The sequence below is a fragment of the Staurois parvus genome, unplaced genomic scaffold (genome assembly GCF_062004578.1).
Source record: "Staurois parvus isolate SC_StPar_1 unplaced genomic scaffold, SC_StPar_1.0 ptg000902l, whole genome shotgun sequence".
Classification (NCBI taxonomy): Eukaryota; Metazoa; Chordata; class Amphibia; order Anura; family Ranidae; genus Staurois; species Staurois parvus.
In genome coordinates this window covers 822606-840046 of record NW_028318698.1, presented here as the reverse complement: position 1 = coordinate 840046, position 17441 = coordinate 822606, and the positions used below count along the sequence as shown (strand labels likewise).

At 42.8% G+C, this 17441-nt stretch overlaps 1 protein-coding gene across 8 annotated transcripts in view; it reads right to left on the bottom strand.

The window, feature by feature from the left end:
- The window catches only part of WHRN (whirlin), a 253906-nt gene that overhangs the window by 85090 nt on the left and 151375 nt on the right, over positions 1-17441 (bottom strand). For 5 of the 8 annotated variants that reach the window (XM_089656383.1, XM_089656380.1, XM_089656387.1 and 2 more), the window contains 3 exons: positions 16229-16447; positions 9349-9474; positions 7084-7283 (listed from right to left, as the gene is read on the bottom strand). In XM_089656383.1, the coding sequence (XP_089512509.1) occupies positions 7084-7283; positions 9349-9474; positions 16229-16447 (545 nt within the window). The remainder of the gene's footprint in view (positions 1-7083; positions 7284-9348; positions 9475-16228; positions 16448-17441) is intronic. The other 3 variants (XM_089656385.1, XM_089656384.1, XM_089656386.1) reach the window with 3 other exon arrangements.

Below are 17441 nucleotides of genomic sequence, written 5' to 3'. Positions count from 1 at the left end.
CTGCAGAGCAATACAAATCAGCCTGTTTGTGCTGACCGGGGAGAGATCTGAGTTGTTTACACACAGACCTCTCCCCTGTCACAGTTCCTCGGCAATTGGCGGGTGCCGGCGGGGAATCTCTGACCAGGACTTGGTGATTGACAGCTGTAGCCACCAATGGCGGGTGCCCCCTACCCGGAAATATAAAATCACATGTATATATACGTGATTTTGCACAGCCCTGTAGCAGTAGTTCTGCTATAGGGCGACGGGGAAGCTGTTAAATAAAGGTTTCCCACACTAGTATACCTACAAAAGAAGAGGAGGAATAATTTTCATTCCCACCACCCACAGCACCAGAATGCTGCTCTGTTCAGTAGAAGTTTGCAGGGAAACTAGCACATCTCTGAGCTTCCATCTCTTGTGTCCCCTGTAGCTCTTGCTGCTTATTGACTTTCAATGGCTAGGGACATATTCTTGGCAAGCAGTAAATGAGCTTAAAGACGAGCCCTTGCTGACCTCTGTAGCTGCAAGTACTGTGAAGTGACTCATTTCTAAAATTCATAGCAGAAGCACTGAAGTAATTCAAGTCTTAGCGTCTCTGTTTTGTCTCTCAGCAGCCTTTCAGCCATCTAATCTCTAATGTAAACACAGAGCAGATGCTCTAGGACTAGGAATCAGGGGGAGCTGAGCTGCCAACTTGAACACCTGCAGGGCTTCAGCTGTGAAATTTGTGGATAAATGACTCCACATTACCTTAGTCTACAGAGGTCAATGTAAGCTTTTTTTTTAAAGCTTTTTGTTACTGATTATTGAAGGATAATTTCACCTATTGCTAAAAAAAAAATAATAAATGCACATCTTTTTGCAGGTAAAAAATATGTGCATTTAATATTTTTTGTTGCAGGAACCTTTAAACCATTGCACCAGCGATCAGCAGATCGATGTTGCCATTGCAGGTCTCCTGCAGACCTGTCAGTATATCTGCTTGCCTAAAAATAGTGCAGCGCTAAAGGTAGTGATAATAAGACAGATAAAAGTCCACTAAAAGTCTTGGTCATAAGAACGTGTTCAGTGACAAATGAGGATTCAAAATTGGTGATCCGTGTGGAAACGGCTGAAAAACGCACTCACCAGAAGCAAGACACATAAACGCAGTGTGCATCTAGAGCTCATGGATCCTCAATCCAGAAGGGAATAAAGCTGGTCCAGTTACAGGAATGGTGGATCCCTCCTCTGTGGATGCAGCAACAGATCCTCCTCTTCCCAATTAGGTGTAGGATTCCAAGATCAGGAATCTGCAAGCAAAAGCTCCTCAGGGGAGTTTTAGGGAAGGACACCCATAGTGTAGTAGGTTATAAAAAGCAGCTTTATTAAAAATATAGTATCCAATTCAAAGTAGGCAGGTATCATAAAGATGTGTCAGCAAGACAAACTAACCCTGACACTCTGAATAATGGCCGCCGGGCCTCCAAGTGGCTCCGGCGGCGTAGCGTCTCGACGTCCAGGCTTCTCCTTACGCGTTACGTGCGCACGCACATCTTCAGAGGTATGGTTCCATACCTCTGAAGATGTGCGTGCGCACGTAACGCGTAAGGAGCCTGGACGTCGAGACGCTACGCCGCCGGAGCCACGTGGAGGCCCGGCGGCCATTATTCAGAGTGTCAGGGTTAGATTGTCTTGCTGACACATCTTTATGATACCTGCCTACTTTGAATTGGATACTATATTTTTAATAAAGCTGCTTTTTATAACCTACTACACTATGGGTGTCCTTCCCTAAAACTCCCCTGAGGAGCTTTTGCTTGCAGAATCCTGATCTTGGAATCCTACACCTAATTGGGAAGAGGAGGATCTGTTGCTGCATCCACAGAGGAGGGATCCACCATTCCTGTAACTGGACCAGCTTTATTCCCTTCTGGATTGAGGATCCATGAGCTCTAGATGCACACTGCGTTTATGTGTCTTGCTTCTGGTGAGTGCGTTTTTCAGCCGTTTCCACACGGATCACCAATTTTGAATCCTCATTTGTCACTGAACACGTTCTTATGACCAAGACTTTTAGTGGACTTTTATCTGTCTTATTATCACTACCTTTAGCGCTGCACTATTTTTATGTTATTCTATTTTAAGTACATATTGGTTGCTTAGAGTGCTTAGTCGCTTTCAGGACTAGCGCTCACTGTTGTTCTCCCTATTCGAATATCTGCTTGCCTGTACGGATGTACGGGCAAGCAGATATACTGACAGAAAGAATCCATGAACTAGTTCATTGAGAACTACAAGCTGACAGCCACTAAGGCTGTCAAGACTTGTAGTTTCTCATTCACAGAGTACTAGGTATAACATTTAACATATTATGAAAGGTGAACTTGCCCTTTAAGAATATGGAAATACATGAATACCCATAGCCTAGCCACATGTTCACTTTAAGACCATCAACTGTAACTGTAAGAAACCAATGCCTAAAACTTCTAGTATTATATTTGACTGCAATACTAGAACCTCTAATGGAAACAAAATGCAGTAGGCCCTGTCCAAAAGTATCAGCTTGGGCCATGTTTTTTTTATTTTGGCAAATGCCTTACTTGTAACCATGCTTTTTTACATGTCTTATGCTGTTTGAAAAGTGTGTCTTAGTTGGGAACTCAAAACAGCATGGTGTACCTGAAGACACATCCACCTATTTTATCTCATTTATGTACCACTGGCATTTGTTTCAGTTATAGAGAAAATGAAGATCAATTACTGCCCCAGTCTTACATAAACGTGGTACAACAGTTTCTGATGCAAGCCAACTGACCTTCCACTATGCTTTGGGAGGAAACCAGAGTTAGGTAGAGAAGACTGCCTACAAATACAGCTAGAACATCCAAACTTCACATAGAGAGTGTCTACTGTGGAACGCAATCCCAGAACCTTGTATCTACAAGGCAAGAGTGTGAACATCATGCTGCCCTTTTACATTTCAACAAGCTCCTTGCTACATCTAAACAGTCGCTATCTGATGAGTACCAGCTGCACCTCGTTGGCATCTGCAACATCCATGGCATTACAACCTGTGACAATACTAGTACAAGAGGACCCAATCCCAACAACCATTAAAAAGTCCAACGCTTTTACCTTTTCCCCAAACTAGAAGTACCCAGCAGAACTAATGTGGTGGTTCTATTCTATTCGGTCAGTCCCTTGTCTCCAGTCTGTAATTGGAAAGAAAAGGAGCAGCAACAGACTTTGTAAGCCCAAGAGACTGCTCTCTACTCCTAGCAGCATGTTCATTGCTAGCATACCTGCATGCGTGTAAGCAGGTGTTTATGGGGTATCCTTGAATGCACTGATGTGATACACTGTGTAGTTATTCAAGAGGTCTAGGCTGCCCAGGATGGGAAGGGGTTAACTGTGTCTCAGACCTTTCCTGGGTATTTTTGGGTCCTGTCCTCTTCTGTGACCAATAAATAGGAGGGGGAAGTCAGCAGGTGGCAGTGGGGAGCACTCAAATGGGACTGGAGGGGAAGACCTGCTGGACAATGTAGTTCTCATTGGAGCACATGACCCCTGCTAATTGGTCACACACTGGGAAGCAACACTTGAAGCCAGGACATTACCAATCATGGACTAAAATGACTCTTGTCCTGGGCTAAGTATGATTTGGGCAGCCTGCACTAGGGCAACTTTTGTTTTATGTGCGGTGAGCTCCAATAAAGTTTCATTAACTGTGTCATGCCTGGTCTGAAGTTATTGCAAGTGTTGCATGAAGGTACATGGCGTATCCAAAAGAATAGGGCCTAATACACACAGGGCTGAAGTGGAAGAACTAGAGGGCCACCACAAGATATCCACTCAGCAGAAGAGTTGGTGGGAAGTTATATAGATGCTACGGGTAACCAGGAACTGGTGGGAATGTAATATCATCCAGACAGCAGAGTGAAACTGTGAATGGGTGACAGGTCCTCTGGTTAGCGAGGGAGTTGATGCTTTGACTCCCTCTCTAGCGGTCAGTGCCCCTGAAGCATTTGCGACCAAACCCATGACATGGAGACCCCATGGACCTAGCCATAGGTACAGGAGAGTTGAAGGAGTTAATTAGTGTACACATGGAAGTCCGTGCTTAGTGCACGGTGGGACCCCTACTCTGTCACTGGGAGAAGGGTGGCAGTAAAGCTGGACTAGTGGAGTGGGGCACAGGCTCAGTGGTATCCCCCTCTAAATTACACATTCTGGAAGATAAGGTATGCAGTGTCATGGGACACAAAGTGTTTCACAGTATGAATCCTCAAGTGTATTGTACAGCTGCACAAGATGAATGGCTCACTTCTAAATACGAAGTGCCACCATAATGTTGAGTTCACATTAGTGAAGCGAATTCACTAGTAGTTTCGCAGGGCAAGTTGCCTCTGTCCAAATGCAGCATTTCTGATTGGTTCCTTTTGCTGCCCCTCCTCCTTCCTCCTAATTTGAGTTGTCCTGTTCAGATTCAAATCCAGGTACTTCCATTACTTGCATTTAAGAATATGTTTAATGAGGCTACACCTGCATTCACATTTCTTTTGTATGCCTTGAGTTCAGCTTTAACTAGATCCCTATGTACTTCCCTACTGCGCCTATATCTTTTTTGGGAAGCAACACAGGCTGCATAGCTGTATATGTGCCAATGACTGTTGCTCCTTTAAAAGGGCAACTGTACATACATTTCAATGACTTTCAAAATTTAGTTTACGTAAAAGATATTTTATTACCATTAATGGAAAGATTAAACTTTTCAGGGCATCAGATAAAAAGATATATAAAAACAAAGTTAGGACTGCTGAAAGCAATGTTTACCAACCCACAGATGAAGCCCTGTCCTGTAATTACATCGTAAAAAGAAGAATTGCAGCTTATACAGATTAATAGGCTGCACAACGGTTTCAACAGCTCTTAATACTGACAACTTGATACACGAGGCCCATTATACCGTGAAGCAGAAGGGTAAAGAATTTAAGAAAGCATGCCTAGCAGAGCTTAGAAAGCATCTTTGATATATAAAGTACACCATCCAAAATGAACCCAGTGAAGCAATAAAGTTTATATAATATCATTATTTTCAGCTTTTGTACAGTAATGGGGCTCAATTGCAAAATGTATATTGGCTTTTTAGAGGTTGCAGAAACCTCAAAAGGACTGGACAAGTATGAGAATCACAAGAGCTTCTAACAGCTCACAGACATTCGTAAACACACCAGGAAGCCAGACAAATGCATGAGCTGCAGGGACACGTCAGAACTTGGCAAGAAATGTGGCTGGTTCTTTCAGCAATTAAATATCTAATGTATATATTTAAATGTAAGATGTACTGTAAGGCTTGCTTGAGTCCTGTTTAAGCAGTGTCCCCAAATGATAGATTGAAGTGGCCCTGTAACAATCTGGGAAATTCAAACTAAGAGTGTAATGTAAAATGTATAGGCAGAAGACGTCTCTGGCGAATATCACCGACACACATTCACAGATATAGACTGATGAAAGTATACAAATCTTGGCTTAACTTTTCCTGTAAAAGTCACGATTCTCCCTAATGCTTTCCCTAGTGAAGAGCTGTGTTGCTGAACAATATAGAAGCTTGGGAAGTGGAGATGTGGGACCAAGCTCAACTCTTACTCATTCTCTGAACAGGTAGAGGACTGGGCTGGCAAGTAGGTGGGCATTTGCCCTCTCAGCCCATTCCTAATAAGATATATTTGGCTGATGGCCCTTAGTGCACATACTTCACCATTCAGATTTAGATCATAATGGGACCCACTGTCATTGACAGCTGCTGGTCATTATATAGTTATCTACTCCATGTTCAGATTTGCAATCTCAACATCTAGCAGAGAAAGTCTTTCAGTGCCAACTTTTTTGACTGAAATTTCAGGTGACTGAATGCTGAGAGATAAAAAGGAAGCTGATGCTGGAAAACGTGAAAATACATTGCACAGTAAACCATGCCCTTTAAGAACATGCGCCTTTCACCATGACCACCAAACCAGGTACCATGGCACACTTTGCATGTGCAAACGTTTTCTTTAGCTCACCAAAATTTGCCCCTATCATGAAAGGGCTGGTTGGTTGTGTTTGCCAACCAGACCAATGGTTCCCAGTCCTCCCTTGTCTCTGGATCTCTTTATTATTTTGACAGGTAGTTAGATAGGTGACTTCTGGCTATTTTCTACCATTAGATGACAAGTAATAAAATGTTACCAAACCCACAACAGTAAAATCAGTCAGTATATGCAGTAAAGCATGCTTGCTATACTCACTGTGGAACCTAAGGGGTTGATCTTCTGCATTGTGTGAAAAAGATGTTTGATCCTGTCTTCTCTGATCCTCCCCTTATTCCATGTTCCCCATTTCATCACCTGATAGAACATGGCCTCGGGGACACTCTGCACATACTCAGTTTAGTGTGTATTTTCAGAGAGTTTTTTTTTCTTGGAAGGGTGCATGTGATCAGCGCATGGCCAATCAGCACTGTCAAAACAGAGGGTCAAGGTTAGTGAGAAGAGAATGAAAACTCCTCCTACAAGCTTTAACCAGTGCTCAGCTGGACACTGATAGAAGTCACAAGACTTCTCTAACTACTGATGATAAAATATATTTAGCGGTTTATATTTATTAAAATAATTGCATTCCATGTTGTGTACTGTGGGAGACTGGATATAGTGAATGCAGGGTCCAGGGTTTAGTAACACTTTAATTTTTCAGGTTTGTGATTAGTTTATTTAAAGGTAAAGATAGGCATCACGGGTACAATTCTCACCATGGGAACAGTGATGGCACGACAGAAAATTATGATTTAATCCTTGTATTTCCCTTTTTTTTGCTGACTTATCATTGCAGTGATCTCTCGGAACATAACTGCAAGTGGCATCTAACTGCCACACATCCTGAGTACTGTTGGATATGCTGCCCCAGCAAGCTACATACGGTGTAAGACAACTATATAGCCTATTTTGGCAAAATGGCAGCTAGCATCTGATTGGTTGACATCCTAGGCCCTGACCTTCAGTCTCTACGCGAGGTCTACATTGTCACCTTCCACTAGTAGCCATCAATAAAAAAATTATTTTGTTGCTCATTACTACTCACCCTGCAGATGAGTGAGGATCTCCAGCATATGAGCTACTTAACCACTGAGTCTCATCTACTGTAGTGCGAGCATGAGGAACTCGGCCAACATCCTTCACAGTCATTATAAGATGTCGAGAGGAGCGAAGAATTCTAACAGCCTCATCATGAGGGATGGAGAGGAAGCTGATGCCATTTACATCCAGGATCTGATCTCCTACCTGGAATAAATGTCAGGAAGACATGGAATGTTCAAGATCAATATCAGAATTTAGTGTAATAATATTAGTACTGATATTAGTAGTGAGTATTGTGGTAATTTATATTAGACAAAACAAACATTTTTTAACACATCTCTCAGGTTTGGGTGGATACTGATGGAATGAACCATGAAATTGTTCTTTGTGTGCTTGTGGCAACTTTGGTGGTAAGATTTCACTGACATACTGTACATTTCCACCACAATCTTCCCTTCTTTAGGTCATAAAAATGGGTGTAAAACTCTTGCTGTAGAATCTCCACTTCAATTGTGTATTTTCATGTAATGGAGGATACCAGTGGAGGTAGCACCGGCTGCAGTAATGGCACTGATTTTTTTTTGTTGAGAATTATGATTGCAAAAACTTCCTGTTAAAGGTGCCATGTCAGACATTTGATTTAAAATATATAGAAATTGTTGGACTTGTTACTTTTTAAGTGCTGCAATCTGCTGCTGGGTTTTCTTTTTCTCCTTCCCATCCCAAATTTGTGTTACTCTCCTCTATGATTCTGTTACAGGTGCACACCAGGGCTTAATGGTCAGAACACCTTTCTCACTCTCTATAGTTTAAGAATCATGGAAGATAAGCAGTCTTCTGGTCATGATACTACCACATGTCATCTACTGAGTAAGAACCAACTGTTGACTGATACTGTTTTACTTTAGGCCTGAGAGTAAACCCACTGACAGGGTAAGTCTAGTTTTGAGAATGCATGTGTTTAATTGTAGCAAGTGTTAAATGGCCTACTGTACCATCAGACAGTAAACAGTTACTAGTACTGTAGGGCAACTGGACGAGCAAGTATACTGTTTTTGCAGTCTCTGTTTTTGCATGGAGCTCAGAAGGACAAAGCTGGTGTCAGTGGGAAGAATTGTTCCCTATTGTTGGTGTCAGTGGAACTGTGCCCCATCGTTGGTGTCATTGGGAGGAATTGTGCTCCATCGTTGGTGTCATTGGGAGGAATTGTGCCCCATCGTTGGTGTCATTGGGAGGAATTGTGCCCCATCGTTGGTGTCATTGGGAGGAATTGTGCCCCATAATTGATGTCATTGGGAAGAATTGTGCCCCATTGTTGGTGTCATTGGGGAAAATGTTAACCCATTGTTGGTGTTCGTGGGGGGAATTAAGCCTCATAGTAGGTATCAGTGAATGAAATAGTGCTCCAAGGGCCAGAAAAAAGCAAGCAAAGAACTGCAGTTTGGAGACTACTGCTATAGAGGACAAGACTTTGGTCAAAATATTTACATTTGTAGTGACTGCAGAAAGTAGGGACTGTGGCCAAATGGCCACCTATACTGGCAGACACAACATACTGTAGGTACACATTGAGTACCGAAAGGAGACAAACTTAGGTGACACCATGGTAAGAAAATATGAACATATATTAAACAACACTGATGAGTTTTAAAGCAAGACATAAACTGCAAGACATTTGACCAGCATGGCACTCAGATAGGTGGGAAGGCCAGTGGCTCCTGACCTTTTCTGCCACTGTATACCTAGGCTTACAGGAGTTGTCCACAATTAAAAACCTGACTGTCTTTTGCTGTAATATATTGTTATCAGTGACCATCTCCTCGATTGGCATTGTAGTGATAGGTGGTTTAATAGTAATCAGTGGAACATTTTCTTGAACTGCATTCACCTTGAAGCGCACAAGGTCTATGCGGATCTCACAATAATGATCTATTGATCACTATAAAGCATAATTTATCACTGCCAGCTGGACAAGTCCTGAATACATTTACTACTCTGAGGTCCTTGTGGTTGGACACTTTCCTATCTCAGGATAAATAGGTTAATATGTAGGATTAACAAGTGGCTTTTTTATTTGAAGTCATTGAGTGGTGAGCAAAGGGCAGTTAACAACAAAACACTCACAGCAATCATTTTTTTTTCTTTTTAAGTGTTAATAGCTAAAATCGAATTGGTTGTTTTGAGTTACCACACATCATTACATTGCTTTAAGCAATGCTGGAAAAGATTCATAAAGGAAAAAAGGTGTGTATGACAGTTGTAGTGTTACCTTTAAACCAGTACTTTCAGCCTCTGAGCCCTGATCCACACCAGTGATGTAAATCCCCAGGGAGTACTCGGCACCTCCACGAATGAGTAAGCCAAGGGACCTTCCCTCACTCAGTACCAGGTTCACCTAAAGGTGTAAACCATACATGACATCTACTGATAAACGCTTACTTCAAAACAAACAAGTTTTAAAATGTAAAACGTAAGTCCATCCATACTGCTTTTTCCATTAGGTTAGTCATTGGTTAGCTCAATATCCTGAAAGCTTCTATCTAGTAGTGGAGACCTTCTACCTCTGAGGTTATCTTGCTTGGCTTAAAAGGGAATGACGAAAGCCATGCTGTTTCCACACGACTAAGTAGATTAAAACTGTCACTTTTTATACACTGCCCAAAAAAATTAAAGGAACACTTATTAATCAGAATATGGCATCAAGTCAATTGAACTCCTGGGATATTGATCTGGTAAGTTAAGTAGCAGAGGGGGTTAATCAGATTCAGCTGCTTTGGTTTTAATGAAATTAACAAAAGGGGCACTAGATGAACAACAATGAGCCTTACAAAATTTCCTCCAGCAGGCCACTGGTGTGAAGGTCTTTAACCAAACAGTCAGAAACAGGCTTCATGAGGGTGGCCTGAGGGCCTGACCTCCTCTAGTGGGCCCTATTCTCACTGCCCCGCACCATAGAGCTCGATTGGCATTTGCCATTGAACACCAGAATTGGCGGGTCCACCACTGGCGCCCTGTGCTTTTCACAGATGAGAGCAGGCTCACCCTGAGCACGTGACAGACGTGAAAGGGTCTGGAGAAGCCATGGAGAATATTATACTGCCTGTAACATTATTCAGCATGACCATTTTGGTGGTGGGTCAGTGATGGTCTGGAGAGGCATATCCATGGAGGGATGCACAGACCTCTACAGGCTAGACAATGGCACCCTGACTGCCATTAGGTATCAGGATTAAATCCTTGGACCCACTGTCAGACCCTATGCTGCTGCAGTGGGTCCTGGGTTCCTCCTGGTGCATGACAATGCCCAGCCTCATGTGATAAGAGTATGCAGGCAGTTCCTGGAGGATGAAGGAATTGATACCATTGCATGGCCCCCATGCTCACCTGATCTAAATCCAATAGAACACCTCTGGGATATCATGTTTCGGTCCATCCGACGCTACCAGGTTGCACCTCAGACTGTCCATGAGCTCAGGGATGCCCTGGTCTAGATCTGGGAGCCCTGGTCTAGATCTTGGAGGAAATACCCCAGGACACCATCCGTTGTCTCACTAGGACCATGCCCTGATGTTGTCAAGCATGCATACAAGCACGTGGGGGCCATACAAACTGCTGAGTACCATTTTGAGTTGCTGCAATGAAATTTCAGCAAAATGGACTAGCCTTCTGCATCATTTTTTAACTTTGATTTTTGGGGTGTCTTTGAATTCAGTCCTCTGTAAGTTGATAATTTTCATTTCCATCAAACGAGGGGGCATCCTTATGGTCCTAACACCTTACCCAATCCATAGCAGTATAGATATCCAACATGATATTTTTCCCCATTGAGATCTGATGTGTTTTCATAGTGTTCTTTGAATTTTTTTGAGCAGTGTATCTGTGTTTATAGGAGGCTATATTCTACATTCTGCACTGCATATGGTGCTTGTCCAACAGCAATGCAGCTGGAGGAGGAAGTCAAGAGAGAGTGGGTTTCTCTATGACTTCCTCAGTCTCCTGGAGCAGCAATCCGGTTGGCTATTCTGGATCCAAGTGACCCTGGTGGCCATCACGCAAAGCTTCTGGGTTTTGGAGTGCATTTTGCGAGTGGCTAGTGTAGGGACAGATTACCAATTTTTAAGGGACAGCACTAGTGGTAAGCAGAAGTTTCCAAGGAGTATGGAAAGCTTAGGCCTATCTCTGCAGCTTCAGCAAGCTCCCCTTTGGGATGGACTGATCAGGCCGCATTCTGCTCATTGTGACAGTTGCTGTGTCCAGCTCAGGCCTGTTCATTCTTGACTCTGCACTCATACTGTTTTAGTTCCAAAATCTTTATCTGCAATCCAAAACTCTGTGTGCCTTCTGCCACTGCACAATAATGCACCTACTCAACATGCTGTTAGTAGAGACAGTTGTATTGTTATATTGTAACAGATAAATTACACTTAAGGAACCCATGTGCTTTTGACATTTAACAGACTAATTCAGCCATTCTCAACCTTTTTACCCCACAGAAACCCCTAAAATAATCAGGTTTTGGGGAACCCATAATGAAACCAATTTATTGAAAGTCAGTAAGAAAAATATAGCCTACATTGGTGGTCAGCAGAAAGAATGCCTCTCTTACAGGCAGATAAACAGGTAATTAGGTAATGCTGCAAGTTATACCATGTAGCATTAGCCCTGGAACTATGAAGGCACGATCAGATGGAAGGTTAATCAGTCATAGCTCAAGGAGTCTTTAGGAGGAATCCTAGAGTTCCACAGAACATGGTTGAGCATGGCTGATCTAATTCAAATCTTGATGTAAATGTTTCTAATGCTACTGGTACAACTACTCCCCTTGATTCTTTCTGGTTTACCACTGGTGTGCTTTTGCTCTATGAAGTCTATGAAGTCTGTAGTTTTCCATCTCCACCTACTACAGGTTTCAGAACCATCTTTTATGATTGTTAATGTACCATCTAATCACATTCCCTTTTTACAGCACAACACTACCACCTTACCAGACTTGAGCCCTACCCTGGACCTGCTGTTTCTCAGCCTCATTATTGGTTTGAGAGTAAAGCTAGATCTCTGCATACAGCACTATACATGCAAGACATCAAAGGTAAGCCACAGCGGTTATTGCAAATGGTTCTCCTGAAAACATATCATTATGAAGGTAGGAGAAACACTGCCCTGCCTGAGTCATATGCTCTTTAAAATGCAGGAAAAATGTAAACATTAGAGAGGAGCTCAGATGCTGTGGAAATGTAATTATAGAATTTGCATTCTGCTTATGTTGGAGCATTTGCTTTTTAAAGGAAACTTGTACCAAGAGAACCATGCAGGTTGCCAGAAATGTTAGCTTCTGGATACTCTGGCTTCAACACTTGCAACATTGTAAATGATGGTTTATCAAATTAAAGGGTTAGTTCACCTTTACAAAAAAATGCCTATGTAGGTAAAGGGGGGGGGGGGGGGGGATATACATAGAAACATTTATGTGTGGTACAGACCCCAGACCATCCTGGCAATGTTGGCCAAGGTTCTATTTCCTATTGGGTGCATGGCAGCCAGGCACACAAAAGTGTAACCAGGTAATGAGTGTCTTTTTGCAGTTTAATGCTGATTGAACTTGGTTGGGGTAAGGGTGATCCTTGGAATACTCCAAATTTAATGCACAGTGACACAGAGAACACTCTCTCTGGTAATACCAAAACTCCTCAAGGTGGGCCCCTTTTTGACTAGCGGTAAGGGAAACAGACAGTTCAGAGGATTCCAACTACAAGAGCAGTCCCAAGTCAGCAACTCTGGACCAAGCACTTAAGGGATTAAGCAGCAACGATCACCAGGATCTCTCTCTCTTCAGCCTATTCTCACGGTCTCCCTGTGTACTTGGATGCCTTCTTGCAATACCAGCCAGATACTTCTACTGTGAGCCCCCAGGCCAGATCCTCGTGTTTTTAGATGTTCCACATTTTACTAATTTTATTTCATTTTAATTGAGCATAAGCAGTATATTACATCTCCCTATTTAGTAGATGCATATGGCTTTGTGTACTATGTTAAGATGAGTTACACATGGGATAATTCCCTGCCCATTGGGTGGGTCAGATACAGCCCACGCCTGACATGCAGTCTTGATACTACATAATTTAAGAGAGGGTGCGGGAGACATTTGTGCTGACTCTGAAGAAGAGGCAAGTCCTTGAAACACGTTAGCCTGTTGGATGTCCATTTACCCTGTGATGGGATGTGATGTTCTGTGGATTTGATGATGCTGTTGTTAATGATGAACCTTTGTCTCACTCATCTTTTGTGAGTATATTGCTTACCACCAGTGCTCCCTTTTTTTTGCTTTTTCAGTTATAGATCCACAGTGATTTCTGGGTTGGCTTCAGAAATTCTCAGAAACAGGCCCCAGGCTCTTCCCAAGCTGGGAACTCGTTGCTACTTTTCAGAAAGTAGCCCCCCCCCCAGCTCTCCCTGAGCTGGGACCTCACTGAACTCCTGCCCACTTCAGCTCATCTGCTCAGAAGGGCGGCAGTCCTTCAGGCTGGGTCTTCTCTTTCTAGACAAGAACCCCACTGTTACAGGTCCCAGACTATTTATAGACCCCTTAGCCCCCTACTGATCATTCTCTTCCCCAGGGATTGGCTGGGGCTGTATGAATATTCAAGTCCAGGATCTGCCTCTTCCAGCCTACCACATTCTTGAACCCACTATAAGGTAGAAGTATATAGTTGAGCCTGCAACCAGAAGGACCCAGAACAGCCAAAAATAATCACACTCTGCTCCACTGATTTCAGAAGAGCCAAAAAACTAAAGTTGCCATAACTCCACTAGCAACCTAACTAGGAGGGTGTTACATACATACCCTCTGAAGCCTCAAAATTCTCCCAGAGAAAGCATTATTCCATCCTGCCTTATGGCAAGGGCGTTGCTAAGACACTCCCAGCTAATTAAAACCCCTAGCATGGATTGAGACCCTAGGACCTGGCAAAACCAAACCTGATCTGCAGACTTTTTCCAGGTTGGCAATTTGAAGCCACGGAGGACACTTGAACAGTATACCAGCCAAGCAACTTCCATTTTCAAAAGAAGAGATAAGCAATAGAAGCCCTTATACTTCTCTCAGTACAAGTTTTTTTTTTGTACAAAAAAAGCGCAGTCCAGGTGGAAACTCAACTTTGCATAAAGTTGAATGCAATTCCTTATGGCCATGGGGCGGTAACTGAGGGGAGAGCTTTGTCTCAGTTTCCCAAGAATTTTATAAAGCTGATTGGTGAACATACACTTTAAAGTGCAACCATATACAGTATATGTAGGAATTGGTCCTGAGCATTAAGTGGCCACAAATGAATTGGCCAGTTAATGAGCGATGCAGGTTTTAGGAGCAAGGAAGATAATTTCAAAATCCTAATTAAATCAGAACTTCAAGCACACAACATTTTGTAATTTTAGATATGTAAAAAAAATAAAGAAGCTACCACTTTTCTGGTGTATTCCATTTCAGGATCGCTGCTTCAATTTAAAAATTGATGTGTTAAAGGCTGTCATTAATGGCTTGAATTTTGCCCAATGCTGAATCGTCTGAAATTCCAGTCATAGTTGCCCCTGTCGGTACCACCCAGCTTGACAAGTCTATTGTTCAATTGACTTTTTTCAAAGGAGCAAGGTGGAAAATTGTTGGCTAAACTGTGACTGCATTCAGTCAGATGCATCCATTGTTCAGGTAGTCTAACAGCCCCAGGTGTTGGCTGTAAGAATACAATAACTAGCCAGCAAGGTTCATCTATCCACACCGTTTAGCATGGATGGAGGAGTCTTAGATTTCTTTCCTTTAGCCTGTGGGCAAGGGGAGGGAGGGGACAATAAATGATACTAGGTCTTCCATCAGCTTATTATTATTATAATATCGAGTTTATATAGCGCCAAAGGGTTTGCTCAGCGCTGTACAATAGAGGGGGGGGGGACAATACATGAAACAGTACAGCAACAACAAACAGCACACAAGGGGTTAGAGGGCCCTACTCTTTCGAGCTTACAATCTAGGAGGGAGAGGGGTAGTGGTACAGGAGGAAGTGGCTGTGGGGGATGAAGTGGTAGGAGGAAAGAAGGAGGACAGCTATTAGGTAAGGGTTGGGTAGGCTTCCCTGAAGAGGTGAATTTTCAGGGAGCGCCTGAAGGTGAGGAGGGAAGGCGACAATCTGATGGATTGGGGTAGTGAGTTCCAGAGGATGGGGGAGGACCTGGAGAAGTCTTGCAGTTGTGCGTGGGAGAAGGAGACCAGGGAGCAAGACAGAAGGAAGTCCTGTGAGGAGCGAAGGGTACGGGTAGGGTGGTACTTGGGAATCTGGTTGGTGAAGTAGTTAGGGGCAGTGTTGTGAATGGCTTTGTAGGTCAGAGTTAGCAGTTTGAATTTGATGCGTTGGGCAACCGGGAGCCAGTGGAGGGATAGGCAGAGGGGGGTGGCAGAGGTGGAGCGGTTGGTGAGGTGGATGAGTCTAGCCGCTGAGTTCAGGATGGTCTGAAGCGGGGAGAGCCTGCGCTGGGGCAGGCCGGTGAGAAGGGAGTTGCAGTGGTCATATCTGCAGTGGGCTGGAAGTACAACAGTAAATGTAGTATCCAAGATGAATAAAATTATACATTTTTAATTACAGTGCAGCAACGTGGTATATACCTGAACAGAGGTATCTTTATTTACACACCAGAAATAGGAAAAGCTTGTGTGCCTGGAGTTCAGCTTTGACCTTCATGGAAATGAATTTGAATGCAAGTTATGGGAGAAAATAGAAGTGCGTTGTTCAAATAAGATAAGGTGAAATAAAACAATTCTTATTTGCACACACAGATAATATATTTTGGCACAGATTACACAAACTGCAGGGTCTGTCTGTTTGCCGGTTGTCAATCTTCTAGATACCAGACATAGCTATACTCTAGTAAAGCCTCACGGGTGTCATCAGTCTTCTGCAAAGTAACCATAGCTGTCAAATGAAAGGATGTTCAAAGATGAAGACAGAAGAACTAGGGAGGGGATGAGGCATGCTATATAATGAATGGGTTTAAATACAACCAATGAGCTTTTTTTGCATGGATCTAGTATTACTTTTTCAGTAGTGAAATGAAGACGCAGAAGACCAGATATGATGAGTGCAGATTTTACAGTGTTACCCCCACACCTTCTTCTCATCCCCCTCCTGTAGTAGCTGTAGGTGACTCCTCTTTTCCTTCTCTGGGATGCCTGCAGAAGGGCTGTGAAGGTACGGTGGTCCTCCTGGAGGGGAGACGCTATGTCCCTGTGGGTCAACCCAGGTGTAAATGTGACTTGAGACATGTCCGGCAGGAACCCGGCCTGAGGAGAGCACAGACAGTACCAACTTCTGAGAGCCCCGCAGTGCCTGGAAGACAAATTTGTAGTGAAAAATGTTTAGTCTACAAACTAAGTAGTGCGCTAATACTAGAAAGAGAAGTAAAATAAGGAACTATGGAAGAAGCTTTTTTATCCATTAGTTGAGCCTGATGGCTTGAGATGGTCAGCTTTCCACAAACTGTGGACCCAACCCCCCCAAGACAAAGGGGTCACCCAAACTGAGAAATCTACATACAAATGAACCAAAACACACATAATACAATTGTCTCAAAAGTCCAAAAAGTCCTTTATTCTTGTCACAATTACGGTAACAAGAAATCAAAAGCATCCAATGCAATTTGGGAGTCCCTTCATCTGGGCTACAATAAAAAATAGATTAAATATAATAATGTATATAATTTTTCTGTATATTTCTTGTGCGTTTGGAAATTTTATATATTCTTCATTTGTATTGTAGCTCTGATGAAGGGGGGTCAAATGCATGGGTTGACTTTTGCTTTCCAGTTGTCAGTGACAAAAATAAAGGACATTTTAGACTTGTAATTGCATAAGTGGTCAGGCTGAAAAAAGACCAATCTAGTTCAACCAATAAAAAAAACAAAACAACTTAGCAGTTGGTAAACCTCCATATACAAAAGCCTTTACCCAAAATGGTTCCTGCAGAATGCAAAAGAAAAAACAAATAATGCATGATCCAAATTGCTCCAGTGGGGAAGAAAAATCCTTCCTGATTCCCCAGGCGGAAATCGGATATTCCCTGGGTCAACTACCCAAGTCTCTCTTGAGACAATTTTATTAGCCTGGCTATGAACATTTAAATATAAATAGGCTTTAAAACAAATCCTCAAAGACCTCTGTAGCTGCAGGAACTGAGGAGCAATTCATCCTCAAAATGTACAATAGATGCAGTCCTATTCTATGTCAGCGGAACTTCATTTTATAGATGGACATGAAGAAAACATTTGTTTGTTTCGGATTCATGTAAAGTGTTACTAAACCCGGGCCCCTGCATTCACTATATC